We start from the raw sequence: 22,648 nt of genomic DNA on the forward strand, positions 1-22,648 counted from the left end.
CCTGTTTGATATTAAATAAAAAGTTCGTACACGAGGAGTTTATTACCTACAAAATCATTTACTCTAAGAGCCAAACATAATGATTACAGCCGCAGTGTGAGTGAATGCCACCTGGTAGCATTGAAGAACCGAGACGCGGTAATGAAACTATATTAACCGAGAAGAGACGAATGGGATATCATTCAGCAACTAATGGCAAAATTAACTGACATAAGCGACTTTAAAAATGGGCAAATTGTTATGGCCCAGAAGCTGGGTATGAACATCTCTGAAACCGTTAAGCTGGTCGGATTTTCGAGTGCTGTTGTCGTGAGCATCCACCACTCATTTCAGAACGTAGAAATTAGAGCCTTGCCCGTTTTGCAAACCAAGATAGATAGAGATCTGTGACAGATCTGACGACAAAATGATTCAGGGCACATCGTTCAGCGCATATTGTTAAACATGGAGCTTCGTAGTATGTGGCCCTACATGTTCCCATCTTGACCTAACGATAACGTGTCTGGGCACTGGACTTACAGAAACGCGCTACCTAGTCGAATAAATCACATTTTTGTTGTTACACGGGATTGATATCGTACCTAGACGTAAAGTTATCCAGGCGATTGGGTGTCTAAATGTGCATCGTGTCACGGACGCAGACACGTTGGGTAGAATTATGCTATGGAAGATGTTCACCTGAGCATCCTTTGCACATTTGGTAGTAACTGAACGCGCCATGACAGCTTTCGAGTGCGTGCGCGTTATTGGTTTCATCACCGATGGCGAGCCGGCAGCGGTGGTCTCGCGGTTTTAGGCGCTCTTCTGGCACCGCGCGATTGCTACGGTCGCAGGTTCGAATCCTGCCTCGGGCATGGATGTGTGTGATGTCCTTAGGTTAGTTAGGTTTAAGTAGTTCTAAGTTCTAGGGGACTGATGACCACAGATGTTAAGTCCCATAGTGCTCAGAGTCATTTTTTGAACCGATGGCGATGACATCTTATAGTAGAATAATGACCAGTGCCACAAAGCCATAATCATGCTACTTGACGTGATGGTAAGGGGCACCACTGACTACACAACACTATCACCTCTGATTTCCATAGACGGTAATTAGGGCACTAAGCGTGTATTTATGACTATGTCATGTCTTAGAGACCTTCATGATAGTATCTTTCAGCAAGATATGGCAAGACAGCGCATTGCCCTCACTATCCTTACCTACTTCCATCGAGAAGCTGTTCGATTGTTGTTGTGGCCAATAGTTTCATCCAGTCTCCCGAACAAAAAAAATCGGGTCACAGGTTACTGAGAGAGTCGCGTGCCACCACTCATCAGCCCCTGCGACTGTGATCTCTGTCAAAGAGCTAAAACAGCACGCAATGGTATTCCCATATCGCTAATTTAAACTCTGACTAACTTAATACCCACAAGGGTCAGAGCCGACATTGCTGCCGGAGTTGGTGGCCTTTGGCACACTGTATACTCCCATATCATCTTAAAATTCAATCATTTCTCCTTCTTATTGTACATAACTAAAATTACTTCGTTTACTATAATCCCTAGAATAACCATTAGTGTAGGTATTCTCTACAGATCACACCGAATTCCGTCAGAGTGCTGAATATATTCAGCACTTTGAATGAATTAATTTTCATGCTACAGCAAAATGCGGCTGCCTTATGAACGTACATCATTTGCAAGAGTTTGTGACAGATAAACTCTTCAGTTGCTGTGGGAAAGCTTAACAGACTTTAACCATGTAAGAAAGAAAGGACATGTATGTTACACTTAATTTAAAAAAAACGAAATAGTGCAGTACCTGTACATAACGTTAGGGCTCCTTCTGTAACAAAAGGAATATGATGTGAACGCACGTCGTTATGTTCCAGGTACGCAGGTGGCGAGCAGTCGCGGTCGTGCTACATGGAGTGGCCCGACGGACACTACCCAAAATCTCTCAGCGATTATGTGTGAGTAACAGCTTTGCAAGTGCACCCTTCTCATTGTCGTGCGTACATAGTTTCTGATGTTTTAGTGCCCTTGACAGAAAAAGCAATAGATGTTTCTGAAAGCTTTGGCTCAATCACCGAGTTTGCATGGTTTAGCATCCCGTAAGTTGTCGAAACAAAAAGTTTTCTCCGAAAAATTATGAGGTTATAGTTGTATAATGTACATCCCCCACTCTTATGCTTAAATATTTACTCATCTGCCTGCCACAATGCTCTAATTAATTCCGTAACATCCTTATTTTCCAACGCTTTGAACTCTCAGTACACCTAATTCTCTATTATACGACATTAGGGCTATGCTGAGCCTTCGTCTTAACGTCGTTATTTATGCTAAATATCTTTGAGGGAGTCATAGTCACTTTATATTGTAAACATTTTCCTCAAACATGACTGTGCTAACGTTTCTTTTCTATAGTTTTCAAAGCCGTCTTATGGTGTCGTAATTCAGTATCGCAGAAATGACGGATTCGTACTTGAAGGTACACCCATCAGATGAGGCTTCTCATGGTGTGGTCACTTGTAGTATTATTTGATGGTTCCTGTCTAAAACTGTAAAAGTACCGTAGGCTATAAGTAAGCGTAGACTACGGTAGTTTTTTTGTAGTTTTGGTCAGTTAAGATCGTAGTCATGTTACCTGAACTTCAGGTGTGTTGTGTAACTATCTGGGAAAACCTCAATTAGATGATTTTATTTGCGTATGCGATCAGTCTCTGACTAGGTTCACCAAGAAACCAGAAGCAATGAAACGGCCAGAAACTGTATGAGGATATAGAAAGGGTCGCGTAACCTACGGCACAGTTTTGTTCTACATAGTTATCCTCCTGTATGTTACTTAAAAATACACAGTATTTAGAGCAAAACTGAAACTCTTAATGTTTAATTCTGGTTTTATTCGGAAACTGCTGATTTGTAATGTAAAACAGAGGGATGTTGTAGTAGTAAAGATAACAAAAAGTGTGTCATAGGATAGTAGTAACTGACACCATAAATCTGCCACTACGAAAGGTCGTACTTTCACAGAATCTTCTCCATGCAAGTACGTCCACGTGGTTCGTGCAAAATTGTATGTAGTTCAAATCTGAGAAAATCATCAACTGCCAAGAAGAAAGGAATTAAAACACATATATGCAGTGGCATGAAGGCACCATCTTGTGAAGCGTGAATCATGTTTCATAATATATGTAATCATTCGTCGCTCCTATCTATGGCACTTACAGGTTTGTTAAAACACAGGAACCCAACTAAAAAAGGTATTCTTATGCCAGGCGACTGAAATGAAGGCCGTAGCTGGGAATAAACCATAGTTGCTTTATTTAGTCGTAGCGGAACTGACTAAGAATTGCAACCATAGAGTTCTGAGAATTGAAGCAACATCACAGTTACAACTGGATAAATATTATGTGTAAGAGGGTAAGAATAATAAGAAAAAAATTAGTAGCACTTAAACTTGTTATTAACATACCGATGTATGCACGGCAGTTTCTTAAACTATTGTTCATACAGCCAGCACCACTTACACACTCTGCACCACCAACGAATGGTAAAAATCTGTACGTACATGTTTTGTTTCATTAGCCGTGTGTGGGTAACGGTCGATCGAATTAGCAAGCCTGTCCCCGACACTGCCATTAGTCAATCACGAAGGTATTTTATTCGAAATTACGGGGTCACATGCAAACGCCATGTTATGAACCTTCCCACATGACGTGCCAGGTCCCCAACCAATACAAGGGCGACAAACGACGGGAAGCAAAAACTAGTGCACCAGATGTGTACTCGTGCTTGCTTCAGTACGTTCTTTACTTCCATTTCCGATGTAATGTCTACTAGTTGACTAGTTGGGCAATTTCGTTCATCACACAGCTCCATAAAGCACGGATTCCATATTAGTACTTAACTTAACAGTTTAGTGTCTCATCCGTTTCCTCCCTCTGCAGCACGGACCATCAACTGAAGCACATGGGGTGAATTCCATGCCCATACTGTAAGTAAATTTTCACTAACTACGTTCACATAATGTTCTATTGTTTTCTAATGTTGTTACGTGCCATTACACAAATGCATGATACATGCCACATTTCCGTTTAGCGGGGCATATAAATGACGGCGATCGCATTGCTCTCCGGTAAGCTCCTATGAGCAGTGGATGGAAACTGCAATATTTTCTCATTTTCACGAGCACAGTACAGCTATCCCCATACTTTTAGATAGCATCAAATGTCCATATCTCAATGTTTGTATAGTAGCAAGTGAGTGGCATATACTTTAATAAAGGCAACAATTTATTTACAGCTTCTACAAAATAGATACGTGTTTCAAAGTTTTACTGACCTTCAAAGTATCACGAGCATTGTGTATAGCCCGTTGCCAGCGATGTGGAAGTCGTAGGATACTCTTAGCAGTGCCAGCTGTGTTGTCAGTTCTAGCGGGGCGGGCTATTGCTCGACGAATTTTTAGCAGTTCTGAAGCGGATGTCGTGAAGCGTTTCCTTCAGTTTAGAAATGAGGTTGAACTCACGAGGGCTTACGTCAGGGGAGTGCAGTAGGTGGTGTAGCACTTAGAAGCCGCATCAGTCAAACAAATCAATAACAGCTTGCTCTGTACGTGCTGGAGCATTGTCCTGCAAAATGAAGGTCAAGTCCTGCAGAAAGTGTCATCACTTCTGTCTTTAAGCTGATCGTAGGCTGTGTTCCAAAAACGCCCTCGTGAGTTCAACTCTATTTCTATACTGAAGGAAACACTTCATGGGATTCATTTCAGAACTGCTACAAATTCGTCGGTCAATAGACCGCGCTGCTCGAACTGTCAACATAACTGGCACTGCTAAGAGTATCCTACGACTTCCACATCGCTTGCAACGGGTTATACACAATGCTGGTAACTAAGTTGAAGGTCAGTAAAACATTGAAACACGTATCTATTTTGTACGAGCTGTAAATAAATATTTGCCACCATTGAAGTTCCAACCCTCCTGTTTTACTAACTGTGACTCTGTCGTTCTACGATTTACAACCAGTGCCTGACGGAAGGTGTTTCCTCGGAACTGGGCGTGCACTGTCGAAAATAGTCGTCCTAAGATATCGCCAAATCACAGTAAACAAGTTCCAGTTGCAGTTTATCAGGTCTTCGTGATTGAACTATTTGTGCTAGATTGAAAAGTAGTTTTGTGTCATCTTCTTAACCATCTCCATCATCATATTCTGCTGGCAACAGGAATTACTGTTATCTCTGATATACCAGTGACCTACAAAGTAATAGAGCAAACACTAGGTGACTGGTAGATTGTTCAGTGTTCTTGCTCGCCTAGACTAAGAGGTCACCTACCGTCAGATTACTGAACACATCTTAAATGACACATCCGCATTTTAGACCGCACTGCGAGTAGTCTTTCTGAGTTTACTGATATCTGTCAAATTAAAATGGATGTCATCGTAACGCCTGGGGTATATTGCGTTACTCTTTTTTCGAAAAGTTACCGATATCATCGGCGAAAACAGCAGTACTAACACCCAGGGGTCTGTAATTTAATTGCTCGTTATTGCAGAAAATATTTGGAGAATGAATGCCAGGAGCAAGTGTTTCATAAATCATGTTTAAGATAGTAAGTAAGTTTGTTGGTAACCTACTACGTAACGAAACTGAGCGAATGAGGTGGCGTAACATAAGACAAACACTCAAGATTGAGAAGAAGTCCGTTGAAAGCCACATCCGGTCATCCATATTTAGGCTGGCTGATGTTTCCCTCAACCGCTTGAGTTTCATGCCGGGATGGTACCTTTAACAACACGATTTCTCTACCCATGTTTTCTCAAATCAAGCTTCGTATGCCGTCTCAAATAGACTCGTCTATTGCGGGTATTTAAATTCTAAACATCTTTCCTTTTCTAACGAAACTAATCTAAAGTTTACGCTGTCGGGTGTACTAATTAAAAGATACATGTTCTCAAACTCGTATAACCAGTACATTACAGTGTTCTTTGTGAACGCTGAATTGTCATTATGTACGTTTCTCCATTATTACCTAACCTCACGGGCGTTGGCAGAATTTTTTCCAGGTGTTGGTAAGATTCAAAACATGCTAGTGTTATATAATCAGTTTGGTGAATTAGAAAACGAGTAATGCCGTAAGATCTAAATTTGATAAAAAGTAGACAAAACATACTCTGTGTCAAAAGATTGAGAATAATCTACCCATTATTTGATAGGAGATTACTTCGCTACTTAAGCATGAAGCATGTGTCATTAGTGCTTCCAAACACTTCATTTTATCTTATTGACATAACTGTGGATGCAAACTGTTTGATTCAACGACCTGAAATTTCTTCCTAATACAATTAAATTCACGATATCCAACGACCTTATGAAATAAAGCTATAATATACACACAAAAATAATTTATTCACGCTCCCACATTGAAGGACTCACACTGAAAACCACTAATAGGATATAGGAAAAAAGTCATAACGATTGAGAAAATCCTGCTGATTATCATAAAAATTACACCTCTCGAGGATAAGCAGCAGGTAATAATTAAAAAACAGGTTTATTCAACTCTGATGCCATCTATAGCACTTTGTCTTGCTTGTAAAACATCACGTCTCTTTACATTAATGGGTTTTTCCTATTGCTTTCAAGATTTATATTTTTAATGTCGACTCGCATGACTGAAGGTGAGAAAATTTGCATTGAGAGCAACATCCTTTTAGGTTGGTTAGGTAAATTGTAGTCCAATGCCAGCATACGGCTCCCCCAAACAAACGTTGCATACTCAACTTCTTTAAGTGTGCCGCCACCTCGTCTCTCCAGTTTCTCACCTTATTGTGCAGCGTTCCAACAGAATGAATAATTCATTGTTCTGTGACTAAATGTTCCGCTATGCCGCATCCACAGACATTGAGAAAGCCCTACTCCTGGACATAACCTTTTTCCCTCTGTTCCAGCGCAGAAAACAGTATTTTCATTTTTAGACTCACGTGTTTTTGATTAAATATAGATGTACATACTGACCATATAACGTGGTACTCATCTTCCGTGTACAATTTTTTTGTTGTGTAAAACTGAATGATGAATTATGGTTTTTAGCTATCCACAGAGAAACGTTACACTGCTGTTGTGCATTAAGGGAAGAGAGGGTCGTTAGGGAAACTCGGGAAGGGAGAGTGAGAATTATATTTCTGCCATTTTTAATACTTTGGGAATTGGTGATGGAATCTATGCTTCATGGCTCTAGACTGGCTCCACTCTGAAGCTCGGGAAGGGTTAAACGGGCTGCCAACAAAAAATACTGAATTCATTACTTCGGCACCGTTACGTAAAGGTGAATATTCAACTTGACTGCTCATCAGCGCCGAAACCGCAGCCGCACCAAGGAACTGGCATAAATTCTCGTGAATAGAGTGACAGTTAAAAGTTCTCGAGATATATATAGTGATTGCTGAGGCAGCATTATTCCTCGTCGTGATAGGCAGTGTTTTATCTTCAGTTTTGTGGAGTTCCAGACAGTGATTCCTATAAATTCAAAAGACTCCTACGCCTGACCTCATAATTGCTGGTGCAGTTTAATAGCAACAAACATAAGCAATATATATTACCTTAAAGCGGTTCATGTAACATGGTACTAATTTAGCTCAGTGAAAGTTTTTTTTTACTTTTAGCGACCTTACTCTTTTATAACAGGTCAATAATCATAATATTTCCTCTGGTGTAGTTATATTCCTGTCTTGAGAATTAATTTCATTCTAAGCATCATATTCTTCACATTCAGAATCATGGTGGTGACAGAAATGTTCGGGGGCATGACATGGCTGTCTGTAGCATAAATAGAGAAGTCTGGGGACACGAATGTGGCTAAATCCAGTAAGAATGTTAAAATAATTGTAGAACAAAACGACAAAATGTTTTCTATATCTCTTGTTAAACACACATAAAGAAACATACTAGAAAAAAACAAAAAGGAAGTACCGAAAGACTATGACAGATACATGTGGCTGACTGGTCACTCAACGATACAACAAAAAGGATATGGCAGCTGCTCTGCAACACCCAACAGATTATTTAGCAGTGTGGACAGTCCGTCAAATTTTTAAACGGGTACCATTTTCGTCTCGCCATCGCCTCAAATAGAGGACAGGGACCCACTGAAATGTGCTGTTGCGTTCTCGTCATAACACGAGACACACTCCGTTAACTAGTACTACGCAAGCTCCACAATCTGGTAGGTCCTCACGACGTACGTAGCACGAAGCCATAGGTCAGAGGACAATTACCTCAAAGGTGACAGGTTCAGGGTCACTTCATCCTGTCTTTGTGACCAGAACGAGGGTAGCCGCAGCTGCACAGTTGATTTTTCAGACCGCAGCTCACTTTCGATACTCACTGTAATTCTGCCTCCCAGTGGATTACGGCTTTCTGACTCAACAACGACCAAATGGCTCATAAAGGGACATCATAAATGTCTTCTGTGTGCTCCTGACAAGGCTCCGTGACTGAAATTATCAGCACACTCATTCCCTTGGATCCCAACATGTTCTAGTACCCAGCAGAATATTAATTCTTTCCCCTGGGCTTGGAGGTGCATCATGGAGTCACGAATTATATTTAACATTATCTCTACTTTGTAAATCAATGCTATCGTGGATTGGGAAGGGAGACTAAGGAAATCAGAGCAGATGAGAATATGCTTTCCTCTCTCATGCGTCCTCTGCTCCAGTGCCTTTTGTATCGCACTGTAGATTCGTGTGTTAGTCTAACTTTGAGAATGCGATTAGTAAAAACCACTGAAAAGCCGAGTGAATCTCGCTGCTTGGACCCATCAATGTGTACCAGGATAAAATCATGGTGCTTCTGTAAAATATTGCTAAAACGGATTTAAAGTGACACTCAATGTTCTATCTGTCTTAAAATTTATCGTTTTTATAAAAAAAAAGGCCTTTTAAGAATACAAGGCAATGATTTACTGCAGCCCTGGTGTAAAATATTAAAATATGGCGAATCAGCCTCTAAAATGTAGTTCTTTTCATGAATTCCAACAGTTAAGTGGTTTTTTACTGGTCTCAGAGCAAATACTGGAAATGGGGCTAGTCTTAAATGCCACTGGTAAACCGCAAAATCTTCATCTATGACGGCCAAACAGACCCATACACTGCACAACCATAATCGAGGCAAGTTTGTACAAGGCCCTATGAAATTGTAGCAGAAGTATTCTGTCACTTCCCATGTTATGCGCCACATAAATTGTAAAATTCTGAGTCCTTTCAAAGACTGTGCTTTTAAATGTTCCGTGTGTGGCAACCAGCTTAGTTTCTCATCAAATATGAAGCCTAGGAAGCACTTCAAATCTTTACAATTGCAAATGATATTCTACTTTTTAACTTCTGAAACACTAAAACACTTTTCGAAAGGTAAAAATGAAGAAGCAGAGATTTCAGCGAAAAATTGCTAACCTGCATTGTTCGTCGATTTCTATGGGCTCTTAACAGTTAACTGCAACTGTCGTGTGACTGTCAGGCAACGAATAAGGAGCACTGAACGGTGCTCCTCACGATGGACACAATACCATACCATGTATTCCACTATGTATCTCAGTATTATATCAGATCACTACACACTGCGTCCAGAAACCAGAAATCTTCCAAAACAGCAGCCAACAGTTTACCTTTTTCCATCAGAAACCTTAACCGATGGACAGAAACAGCTTATTTCTTGCAAATGCTTTGCAGCTGTAGAATGAAGTTAATTTAGTTAAATGTTTATGGAATCTTAGAACATTTACATGATGAAGCCGGCAGTAACCACTGAGAACAACATGGTGGCGTGGCACCAAGTAGTTTCCTTAAGTAGAAGTAAAAGTATTACAAATGCAGGACGTAACGGGTATGAGTCCAGATGTTTTTATATGTGGGACCTTAACATGTACACCATCATTGTGCTGGTAGTTTTTCTCTGCGTGAAACAGTCTTACCACAAACACATCACAAAGTTCATGACCTGATGCTTCCTGCAGGGTCATAACTGCACCATTAAGAAGACTGCACTTGTAAATATAGAGTCACCATTTTGCTTCCACGCATCTACACGTCTGTACCTGCCCTGCTGCCCAGAGACAATAAGTATTAATGTCACGCTTTTGCTATAGATACTTGGCGGTACTACCCAACCCAATATCGTACGACTTGCAAAAGCTATAATTATTAGGGTGCAAATGACGCCTCGGGCATGGGTGTGTGTGTTGTCTTTAGCGTATGTTAGTTTAAGTTGGATTAAGTAGTGCGTAAGCCTAGTGACCCGTGACCTCAAAATTTTGGTCCAATAAGACCTTACCACAAACTTATAAATTTTTGCAAATGACTTAAATGCTGACGTAAAGTTGTCCAGTACACAACCCTCAGTTACGAATAGAAATATCTGCACTTATGCCTATTACACCATATTTCTGTGCAACGTATTGTTCTTGGCCGGCAGGCGTATCCGTGCGTTTCTAGGCCTTACAGTCTGGAACCGGGCGACCGCAACGGTCGCAGGTTCGAATCCTGCCTCGGGCATGGATGTCTGTGATGGCCTTAGGTTAGTTAGGTTTAAGTAGTTCTAAATTCTAGGGGACTGATGACCAGAGCAGTTAAGTCCTATAGTGCTCAGAGCCATTTGGACCATACGTTTTAGAGCCGTATTCATTGATTGACAATTATCAGAGCCGCGCTGGGTAGCTGCGCGGTCTTGGGCGCTTTGTCACGGTCCGCGCGGCTCACCCAGCTGAAGGTTCGAGTCCTCCCTCGGGCATGGGCATGTTTGTTGTCCTTAGCGTAAATCATTTTAAGTTACATTAAGTAGTGTGTAAGCTTAGGGGCCGATGTTCTCAGCAGTTTGGTCCCATACTTAATTAGTTCTAAGTGCTAGGCGACTGTTGACCTTAGAAGTTAAGTCGCATAGTGCTCAGAGCCATTTGAGCCATATTGTTCTCAAAAGAGCGCAACTGGTTTACAAAGTTAGTGCGGATCCTGGGAGTAGCAATTACGAGTAAGATACAAAGAGTAAATGGGATCAAATGTTCTCAAAACATAACTTGTAACAAACCAATAACTCTTATGGAACACAGGAGATAATGATAATTTTGAATCTATAGCATGACATACTGGGAAAATAATATTCAGTCTTATAATCAACTTTCATTTCACGAAAAGTCAGGAACTTAAGAGCCCCTATTCCACCACAAGAGAAATATCATCCCAAGTATGAACGCAGAGTGACTACTAGTTGACTGTGCAGATATTCTGAATCCACTTTTAAAATAATCTGTTCATCCGCCTAGCAGTCAACACCGGAAGTATCTGAAACGATCTCCCCCATTTTCTTCATAATTGTAGAAACTATAGCTTGCACATATACCAGATGAACTGAGACTGCCTTGAATAGAAAAGAACTCGACGACAATTAGTACCAGAATATCGAATACACGTTCGAACTATAGCACCTCTTTGTTTCATGGTCTAAACTGTCCTCCAAAGATATGAAATGCATCAGTGGAGACACAAAGAGATTGCTCAAAGACATTATTTCGATTAATAGAATCAGACCGTAGCAGAAACACGCACAGTATTGACAGGATAACTCCCTATTGAGGAAAAGCAAAAACACTGTGAGCAAAAAATGAAACTGCAAATGAACAGGCAACATTTAGCACCTAAAATACCACCTTGCAGGACATCATCTTTTTGTAAAAATTTATTGATAGGTCATTAACGACTATAACGATTCTGTAATTAAAATACGTAGTATGAATACAGTACGGTCCATAGCAAAACTGTAAGAAGTCCCAAAAATGCCATACATAAAGATAATCAAGGATATTATGTCCCCAAGTTTCATCGTAGGCCTTCTCAAATTCAAAGAAGGTATCTGTTAGGTTAAGCCTGATTAGGAAACCTTGTTGTATTGCCGCTTTCAGCAAAGACACGTTATCAATGGTAGAGTGACATCCACAGAATCCTCACATGCAGCGACTAACGAGCCATCTGTATGCTAAGATCCAGACAGAACGACAGTTGAGGGCAGCTTTACGAAAACTATTCAGCGACTTGCCATCTTCTCTAGGATCTAGGAAACGAATTAAAACAGCTTCCTTCCACGTGTCGGATAATTGGTTCAAATGGCTCTGAGCACTATGCGGCTTAACTTCTGGTGTCATCAGTCGCCCAGAACTCAGAACTAATTAAACCTAACTAACCTAAGGACATCACACACATCCATGCCCGAGGCAGGACTCGAACCTGCGACCGTAGCGGTCGCTCGGTTCCAGACTGTAACGCCTAGAACCGCACGGCCACTCCGGCCGGCGTCGGATAAATTGCCTTACGTCAAAAACGAAATTGGAAATATAGGTGGTGGTTAGTGTTTAACGTCCCGTTGACAACGAGGTCATTAGAGACGGAGCGCAAGCTCGGGTTAGGGAAGGATTGGGAAGGAAATCGGCCGTGCCCTTTCAAAAGAACCATCCCGGCATTTGCCTGAAGCGATTTAGGGAAATCACGGAAAACCTAAATCATGATGGCCGGAGACGGGATTGAACCGTCGTCCTCCCGAATGCGAGTCCAGTGTGCTAACCACTGCGCCACCTCGCTCGCTTTGGAAATATAGAGGAGGATTCTTTTGGCGTTTACGTTGAGACGTCGCATCATACGTCGTGACGTATCACGTGCCATAGACATCGCTCACTCCAACTTCCACATGGGGTAAGGGTCGTTGTTCACTTCATCGTTGGTAGAACTGAAGTCAAAACCACCCCTCTCAACGAATTCTCGACATTGACAGAAATACAGGTCCACTGTGGCGGTAGCCATTATGCGAGTGAAATGTTACGCCATAGTTTCGACAATGTCTTATTTGTTGGTGTAGCGGATACCACTTTTGACTACAACAGTAGTTGGACATTTAGCTTCTTTGCCTGAAAACCACTTAATGGTCACCCATATAGTAGACGAGTTAGTGGAATGGTTTATGGAGTTCCAGAAAGTCTGCCACAATCTTTTCTTGCTCTCTTCTACAGAAAGGCGGCATTTCCCCGTCAGGCTAGCCGCGCAGTCTAACGTGCAGCTTCCCGAGCAGGGAGGCGTGGCGGTCCCCGGGGCGAATCCGCCCGGCGGATAAGTGACGAGGTCCGGTGTGTCGGCGAGCCTGTGGATGGGTTTTGCGGCGGTTTTCCATCTACCTTGGCGAATGCGGCCTGGTTCCCCTTATTCCGATTCAGTTACACTATTTCGGCTATTGCTCGGAAAACACTGTTTCCACGTACGCGTACACCATCATTACTGTACCACGCAAACATTTGGGGCCACGGTTACACTCATCTGGTATGAGACATTCCCGTGGGTTTGGTGTGGGGCTGCTGTAGGATGGATGGACTGTTGTGGCCTGTTGTGGGGTTGTGATCCGCTGGGGTCTTCGGCGGGACAAAGCCACTCCGTCGTTTCTAGTTATCCAGTTTAGTACAATACAAAATAGTACAAGCCGGCATTTTGTTCTCGCACCCCGTAAGGCTGCAAGGTTGCCGACTGATGGTCAGCACTTGAATCTAAGTAGGGCCACCTGCTTGTCCGTGAATGCAGAACGACATTCTTCACTTTACCACGGCGTAGGCTGTCTTCTTAGATGTACTGAGGTCCTGGGATTGTATATACACTCCTGGAAATGGAAAAAAGAACACATTGACACCGGTGTGTCAGACCCACCATACTTGCTCCGGACACTGCGAGAGGGCTGTACAAGCAATGATCACACGCACGGCACAGCGGACACACCAGGAACCGCGGTGTTGGCCGTCGAATGGCGCTAGCTGCGCAGCATTTGTGCACCGCCGCCGTCAGTGTCAGCCAGTTTGCCGTGGCATACGGAGCTCCATCGCAGTCTTTAACACTGGTAGCATGCCGCGACAGCGTGGACGTGAACCGTATGTGCAGTTGACGGACTTTGAGCGAGGGCGTATAGTGGGCATGCGGGAGGCCGGGTGGACGTACCGCCGAATTGCTCAACACGTGGGGCGTGAGGTCTCCACAGTATATCGATGTTGTCGCCAGTGGTCGGCGGAAGGTGCACGTGCCCGTCGACCTGGGACCGGATCGCAGCGACGCACGGATGCACGCCAAGACCGTAGGATCCTACGCAGTGCCGTAGGGGACCGCACCGCCACTTCCCAGCAAATTAGGGACACTGTTGCTCCTGGGGTATCGGCGAGGACCTTTCGCAACCGTCTCCATGAAGCTGGGCTACGGTCCCGCACACCGTTAGGCCGTCTTCCGCTCACGCCCCAACATCGTGCAGCCCGCCTCCAGTAGTGTCGCGACAGGCGTGAATGGAGGGACGAATGGAGACGTGTCATCTTCAGCGATGAGAGTCGCTTCTGCCTTGGTGCCAATGATGGTCGTATGCGTGTTTGGCGCCGTGCAGGTGAGCGCCACAATCAGGACTGCATACGACCGAGGCACACAGGGCCAACACCCGGCATCATGGTGTGGGGAGCGATCTCCTACACTGGCCGTACACCTGTGGTGATCGTCGAGGGGACACTGAATAGTGCACGGTACATCCAAACCGTCATCGAACCCATCGTTCTACCATTCCTAGACCGGCAAGGGAACTTGCTGTTCCAACAGCACAATGCACGTCCGCATGTATCCCGTGCCACCCAACGTGCTCTAGAAGGTGTAAGTCAACTACCCTGGCCAACAAGATCTCCGGATCTGTCCCCCATTGAGCGTGTTTGGGACTAGATGAAGCGTCGTGTCACGCGGTCTGCACGTCCAGCACGAACGCTGGTCCAACTGAGGCGCCATGTGGAAATGCCATGGCAAGCCGTTCCATAGGACTACATCCAGAATCTCTACGATCGTCTCCATGAGAGAATAGCAGCCTGCATTTCTGCGAAAGGTGGATATACACTGTACTAGTGCCGACATTGTGCATGCTCTGTTGCCTGTGTCTATGTGCCTGTGGTTCTGTCAGTGTGATCATGTGATGTATCTGACCCCAGGAATGTGTCAATAAAGTTTACCCTTCCTGGGATAATGAATTCACGGTGTTCTTATTTCAATTTCCAGGAGTGTAGTTAAGTACATTGAACATCATGAAATCATTTAACCTTTCAAAGATTTTACATCATCTGATAAAATACTGCAATTATAAGATCACCGTTCGTTGTTTTATAGGGATATGCGAGAGAGCGATATAGGATTAATAGGAGGGGGGGGGGTTAGAGGTGGTGGGGGAGAAAGTGGTATTTCGAAATCTGAGTTCTTGTCAATGACCTCCTTTTTTTAAATTATAGTTTTAAGTGATTGGTCACTGAAAATGTAAGACTCTGCAGAGTACTTTGTTATGCTTCCGCTTCAACTAAGCGGGTTTCCTCCCTCCCCCAAGTACTTGTCGCGATATACACAGCGGATTTATATACTATACCAAACACGCAAGAAATTTAAGAATTTAAAATGCAATATGCAGGGGTAAATCAAGATAAGTCCCTTATTTTTAGAAGCTCGTGTCAACTCAAAAAGTTACGGTTTTTTGTGATATGTTGCTGTAGGTATGGAAGCTACCGCCAGACTTCTTACTGTTTTCCCTTTTTATTTCTGGAACATGCATTTGCTAACAACGATTTGCCCAGCTTGTGTTACAGTGAGTGAAGAAAAAAGAATTTGGATACTTTTACTATACCTGGGCCTGTTACATCTTGCACATATACAGGTTGAAATGAAGCAATATCACACTTAAATTTATGTAGGGACTATCTTGAGGTTGAAACAGAGAAAAGAAAGCTCCGTAAAGAAACGTCAGTCAGTGACGTTAGCAAAAGTCGAAATTCTAGGGGCTAATGCATGCTGTGAAGAAACCCCTTTTTTGGCACGCTGATTGAGTGTGAGTGGAAATTCTCAGCACAGGCCTTACCGCATTCAGTATGTGTGATGGTGTCAACTACGTTCACGCCGGTGACAACAACTTTACAGAGGCGGCTAAGCGCAGCTGACGACAGAAATTCAGTTTACTGTCCCAGGAGTGGTCTACATGCTGACCCATATAAATCCGACGCATTAAATTTCCAGAGATGGGCTCCTAAATGTACTACTAGTACAGTCCTTACCAACAAGTCATAAATGATCAATGTGTATTGCGTGTTTCACGGCGATCATTGAGTCGCTGTAATTCCAACAACATCCTCCCCTTTTTATGAGGCTCCAGTTATGTAAGGAACATATCGTAATTGGCTAGAAAATACATAAATTATGTCAAATGAAGGAGGGAAAAATTAAAAGTGGCCTGAAATATAGTTCATACACCTTAAAATAACTCGAAATTTATTATCCGTACACAGAGAGAATTATTTAAACTGTGTTTCTTGTCTCAACGCGCAGGAAATTCTGTCCCGGCCAGTTTTACTCTGCCCACCCTGCAGCATTTCATTCGAATAGGAGCAGAGTTAAAAGGGGAGCTAAGTGTTTCTTCTGTCAGCTAATCTAAGCTAAGTAGGTATTGGCATACAGTGTTCCTAAGAGCAAGTAAGTAGATAAAGAGAAATGTAAGTGTTTCAATATACAGAAACAATAATATTGAATTTTAAATGGGAAAATTAAATCAACAGGTATGTAACGGAATTAGGGTTCAGTTCCTATATCTATACACAAGAGCAATTAATGATCTTGCAACTAAGAAAAAGGTGCTGCAGTAGCGAGGTGGTGTAGTGATTGTGACAGTAGCATCGTACTGTGTATGAGTGATGTTCTAATCTACATCCACCCACCCAGGTCTGGAAAGATAACAATCGTTGGCAGAGTGGTATGCTTTCCGTATGTCTCTCCACGACACATCCTAATAAAGCCGTATGGAAGAGAATGACATGGCATTGTGGGTTCCTCTAGGCCGGATTACGGAGTTAATTGTTTTATGTAATGTTCTTCAGTGAACCAGTTACATTCTCTTTAGTGTTGCTTTTGAAGATTTTTAAATCAGTCAGATAAGATGAGACATGGAAGTCACTGACGGTTCAGGAACATGGTCGAGCACTGCATCTGTGTTACTAGCCGAGTCAGTTTCATAAATTGCCCATGACTCGCTATCCATGCGGTTCAGGCTCACTCGCTTCCACGCGGGCATGTATTCGACGAATGTAACCCAACAGGTACGAGGCCCATTGTATGCGGCTAAGGAAGCGACATGATTAGCTACGTCACGATGCAGCCTGATGGTAGGCGCAAGTCGATTTGCAGCATCCACATTGCCATGCATGCGGAGCAAGCGGCTCTGTCATTATACGAGATAGTGTCGGTCATTTATGGAAACTTCCATCAAGCTGTACAAAGTCTGTCCACCGTCTCTCTCGCACACCACAGCTGCTTGAATCCTACATGTATCGAGCATATGCTGGCAGAGCTCTATGACAGGGCCACTTGCGTTACCCGTAAGGAATATTCACCTGCTGTTATTGAGTATTTAGAATCTGACTGAGTGTTTTAATATTATGTTGTATTTGAAGTTACTAGCCCTGTCGGGTAGTACATCTTTCTGTCATGGTGGCATGTCAGCGTATAGTACATGTAGGTGAGACCGAGAGCGGCGAGCATATTGTCGGTTGTTCACAGACGTCGCCACCTGCAGCTGCACTACTGCACGACGCCTAGTCACGTGCACGAGTCCGACAAGATCATGACATCACCTCGCTTCGGGAGCCAATGAGCAGGCTGCGCATTATCGATAGCGGGAGTAGCCAGTCACATGCACTTAGAGTATTAATCTGCACGCTTTATATAGCTTGCGGCACAGTGAGTGAGAGACAGAGTTCGTCCTCTGCATATCCGTAATTCTCATTTAGCAGCAGTTTGAAGAAATCATCCACAAGTCTGGAATCACATCCTACAGTAAAGAGTGGATAGGAACCATCGTAGCTCTGGGCGTAAAACCATTGTAACGGACTTAGTCTCTGGACAGGTCTTTACTTCACGAAGTGACTGTTTTGATATAGGACTTAGTTTTCAGCCGCGACATATTCGTATATGTGTCCGACCAGAACTGAACGTTATGGATTGAGTGTGAGTTGCTTGTATTAGCCAGTTTCATTGTACAAAGTAATTTGTGCAGCAGTGTCCCAGAATCCTATCACCAGAGAGTTATGAGCTACAAATCAGTGGTGCAGTGGGTGGTTCTCACACAGTGACACCTACAGTGGTTGTGACAGAGAAAACAACAGCACATATGTCAGTGGCGCAGTCGCACCGATTATCATACCTACACAACACTCGTCGTCTACCAGACTAGCAAGCTCATACACAAGCAGTCATCGAAAATTACATTCTTCACTGGAAATCGAGTAGCTCACGCCGACGAGGTCTTTCAAGTTCCAAGGTTACACATTACAATGTATTTTCTAAATTTTGCAGGCTCACGGTGGTGCTTCACTACAGTTGTCCTTACGAACCTCTAGAGCGTTAGTTCTTATCTAGTGGTATTTTATTGCTAGACATTCTCTTGTTGGACCGTGCGGTCGCGCCTTATCTCATTACGTTATCAATATTTGGCTGGGAACATTAATGTGACTGTAATACTTCCCAAAGGGAGCAGCAATCTGATCTTACATTCCAAATATTGAACCGCTTTGCAGTCTCTTAGTGCTACTTGAGAAAAGTTGTTACAACGGTTGCAAGAACGACTCCAACGGCAGGAGGACTTCAGGTGCAGGCCACTGAAGTTCCAACCTTTTCACCCAGCAAATTAACAGTGCGCCAACTACGTAGCCAGCCTGGAACAACACTTAAAAGCACACGCAATGGCAGTGATGTTACTAAACGTGGTTTCTCCCAATCCAATACAGGTGCTCACGTCTATGGCTTCGTGCAGGAATTAAGATAACGACCCGTGTATGACAGAATATACTGAAGAAAGGGACAAGTTAATGGAATATTGTGAGAGTAAGATTCTTATGGCGTCGAAATGCTATTAATTTTATAGGACATACAAACATCAAAAAAAGTTTTCCATCACCCCAGTTCAAAGAATGTCTGAGGATAGACGTTGATTGTGGATACTATATCACAGACACACTCCCTTTGACTCTTCAGAGATTGCACTATACCCGCCCAAAGATGTAAACAACCATGAATGAGCAGCGACTATTAGACGAATGGGGTCCGACAGCCCCTCAATTCCAAGGGGGCACACGGCTCGTGTTGTCTGTAGTTTAACCATGCCTAGACGGTCAATACCCCGGTTCGATGGCTTCCGCATTGTTGTTTTGTGCCAGGAAAGTTTCTCAATATGGGAAGTGTCCAGGCGTCTCGGAGTGAACCAAAACGATGCTGTTCGGACATGGAGGACACACAGAGAGACAGGAACTGTCGATGACATGCTTCACTCAGGCCGTCCAAGGGCTGCTACTAGAGTGGATGGCCGCTGCCTGCGGCTTATGGCTCGGAGGAACTTTGACAGCCACGCCATCGTGTTGAATAATGCTTTTAGTGCACTCACACGACGTCGTGTTACGACTCAAACTTTGCGCAATAGGTTGCAGGATGCACAACTTCACTCTCGACGTCCATGGCGATGTCCATCTTTGCAGCCACGACACCATGACTGCGGTGCAGATGGGCCCAACAACATGCCGAATGGCCGCTCACGATTGGCATCACGCCTCTCTCCACCGATTAGTGTAGCAAATGTCTTCAACCAGACAATTGTCGGAGACATGTTTTGAGGCAACCCTTTCAGGCTGAACGCCTTAGACACACTGTCCAGCGAGTGCAGAAAGGTGGAGGCTCCCTGCTGTTTTTGGGGTGTATAATGTGGGGCCGACGTATGCCGCTGGTGATCATGGAAGGCGCCGTAATGGCTGTACGATACGTGAATGCCATTCTCCGACAGAAAGTGCAACCATATCGGCAGCATATAGGCGAGGCATCCGTCTTCATGGACGCCAATTCGCGCCCCCATCGTGCACATCTTGTGATTTAATTCCTTCAGGATAACGACATAGCTTGACTAGAGTGGCCAGGATGTTCTCCAGACAGGAACCCTATCCAACATGCCTGGGATAGATTGAAAAGGGCTGTTTATGGACGACGTGACCCACCAGCTACTCTGAGGTATCGACGCCGAAACGGCGTTGGGGGGTGGAACAATCTGGACCAACAATGCCTTGATGAACTTGTGGATAGTATGCCACGACGAATACAGGCATGCATGAATGCAAGAGGACGTAATTCTGGGTATTAATGCTACCGGTGTGTACAGCAATCTAGACCACCACCTCTGAAATTCTCACTGTATGGTGGTACAACATGCAGTGTGTGGTTTAAATGAGCAGTATAAAGGGTGGAAATAATATTTATGTCAATCTGTATTCCACTTTCCTGTACCGTTTCCGGAACTCCCGGAACCGAGGTGATCCAAAACTTTTTTTGATGTGGGTATAAGACGCTCGAACAGTTATTGAAGGAACGGTTTTCCATGCCGCAAGGTCTCACCGGAATTTTTAATTTAAAGAGTGAAAATCGGGACTGTAATCCTTCTAATGTGTATATAACAGTCACAGACATGTTTATCATTCATGCTTCGGACGCAGGAGTGCGTATTGATCAGATCATATTAGGTTTACTAATCCACGTTGGAGTAGTATTTATCGGTTATTCACGCCTTTAAACAGACTAGAATAGAATAAGATCTCCAGCACAGAGGAACCAAAGATTTTAAGACAAGACGATAAATCCAGCCTAATGTCTGGGAATAGGTCAATACGACAGAAAGGGGGCAAATCAACCTTCGTTGGGCATCAGTCTTCTAAAGTTTAATCTTCTGTTCAGTGCTTCGTAACTCATGACAGACTGTCGTGTTTTTAGAATCATATGAAGTTCAAGGTCTAAGCCAAGATCTGTTTACAGAAGCAACTGCACAGTGTCAAGTACTTACACGGGTTATACCGAATCGTTAATGATTTTAAAAATAATACTTGCAGTATTCTTCTTTTCGGTGACAAAGCAGTTTTAGCGTGTGTTGAGCCGAAAAGCTTGACAGTAAGTTTCACCGTGACACAACCTCCTGTGTACTATCTTAAATAGTGCTCTATACTCTTTTATTTGTGCCCCAGAATTGTCCATATTTCATGGAAAGCTAATGAGTTGTACTAATCAGACAATTCAGATCAAATGTCGTTGTATTTCGAATGCCAAATATAAAGGCAGACAGGTGCAGGCTACACTTGTAGTGGCACCGTCACACACAGCTATCAACGTGTTGGGTATGGATATTTTTCATCTGCTGATCTTTAAGATCCAGGATTTGGACAACCACATCCGGATCACAAAGGACAATGTGGACTGTGCACCACTTTTTTTTTTCTTTTTCTTGGCCTAATGTAATGGAACTCTGGAGTAGGCTACACCTATATTTTGTAGATGCCCACACAAGCAGCCAGTATGTCCCCAGGATTAATATAGTACAAAGACATCCAAAACGGTCTGGGATCTAGATCCCACTTTCTCTCTGGAGGGTCTCCTTACAACCATTGTTAAGGACAATGGTACCATTTCACTAGGCATGAATTTGAGTCTTTTTGTGTGGCTCATGGGAAACGGCACCTTTCCTTTTAAAGTCGAATGGAGTCTCTAAATGCTTCTTTTGGACAGTGAAGGCGCAAATGAAAAAACGTATGGCCGACTGCGCCTTAGAGAATACTTTGCTATTGTATCTTTCTTCTTTCAGTAGCTTTCGCCATTACGATACATCAGTTGTGCCACACGCTCCCAGGTCACTACCCCTGCCGGGTAGCCCACCCTCCTGTCACGGAGACATGTCAGTGTAGCTCACGTCAAGGCAAGGAGAAGAGCAGTGAGCATTTCAGCGGTTGTTCACAGAGTTCGCTAGCGAAGTCCGATTTATTTCGTCACCCCTCGTCACGTCAATCAATTGGGCGAGAAGACAACGCCAGCCCGGCGTGTGCTCAGGCCAACGAGATATACGGGTCTTGCGGCGTGCCTCTCAGGACGTGACACTGCAGGTCTTTATAATTGTAGCGACCATCTCCGGAGGGAAGCAGGTTACTATTTTACACTACTTTATACTTCGTAGCTGCGCTTTTAAATATACTCCTGCTCTCGATAATACATTATGATGTTAAGGACGTTATTTGGTATCATTTTACCGACTTATTGATTTCTCGCCTGGTCCCGGACGTAGCAGACCGTCACAACTACAGTGACGACACAAGTACTATGCGGATCCCATATTTCTCGTGGGACCGTGACAACCTCGCCAGTAGGACGCAATGTTGCTAACACCAGCACACAACATAGATCACCGTAGAATCGAGCCAGCGAGCGCCCTAAAGATATGTTGTTCTTTCTTTACCAAGACAACACAGTGCCCGCTTGCTGCGGCGACGGTGGTCTGAAGCTGTTCGCTGAGTAACTTGTAGCCACTTTTGTAGCGACCAGGTTTCTAACTTCAGCATGCTAGAAACTCTCATCTGCTCAGTTCAATAAATATTGTGTCAGTCAACAAGTGATGTATTGGCTAGGCTAGGAGGCTGCCCTGGCTGCTCTGTGGCTCTGGCAACCACACATGTAGAGGAGCACCACTGCTTTAAGCTACAAGCGTTGCCAAGTGGCTAACCCCAGGACCCACTGCAAGTTTC

The 22,648-nt window shown here is 43.6% G+C and overlaps 1 protein-coding gene across 1 annotated transcript in view; it reads left to right on the plus strand.

Annotated features, from left to right (window-relative positions):
• The window catches only part of LOC126298028 (tachykinin-like peptides receptor 86C), a 255,827-nt gene that overhangs the window by 90,263 nt on the left and 142,916 nt on the right, over positions 1-22,648 (plus strand). The window contains exon 3 of the mRNA XM_049989351.1: positions 1,872-1,952. Within this exon, the coding sequence (XP_049845308.1) occupies positions 1,872-1,952 (81 nt within the window). The remainder of the gene's footprint in view (positions 1-1,871; positions 1,953-22,648) is intronic.

Source organism: Schistocerca gregaria, chromosome X (assembly GCF_023897955.1).
Source record: "Schistocerca gregaria isolate iqSchGreg1 chromosome X, iqSchGreg1.2, whole genome shotgun sequence".
NCBI lineage: Eukaryota > Metazoa > Arthropoda > Insecta > Orthoptera > Acrididae > Schistocerca > Schistocerca gregaria.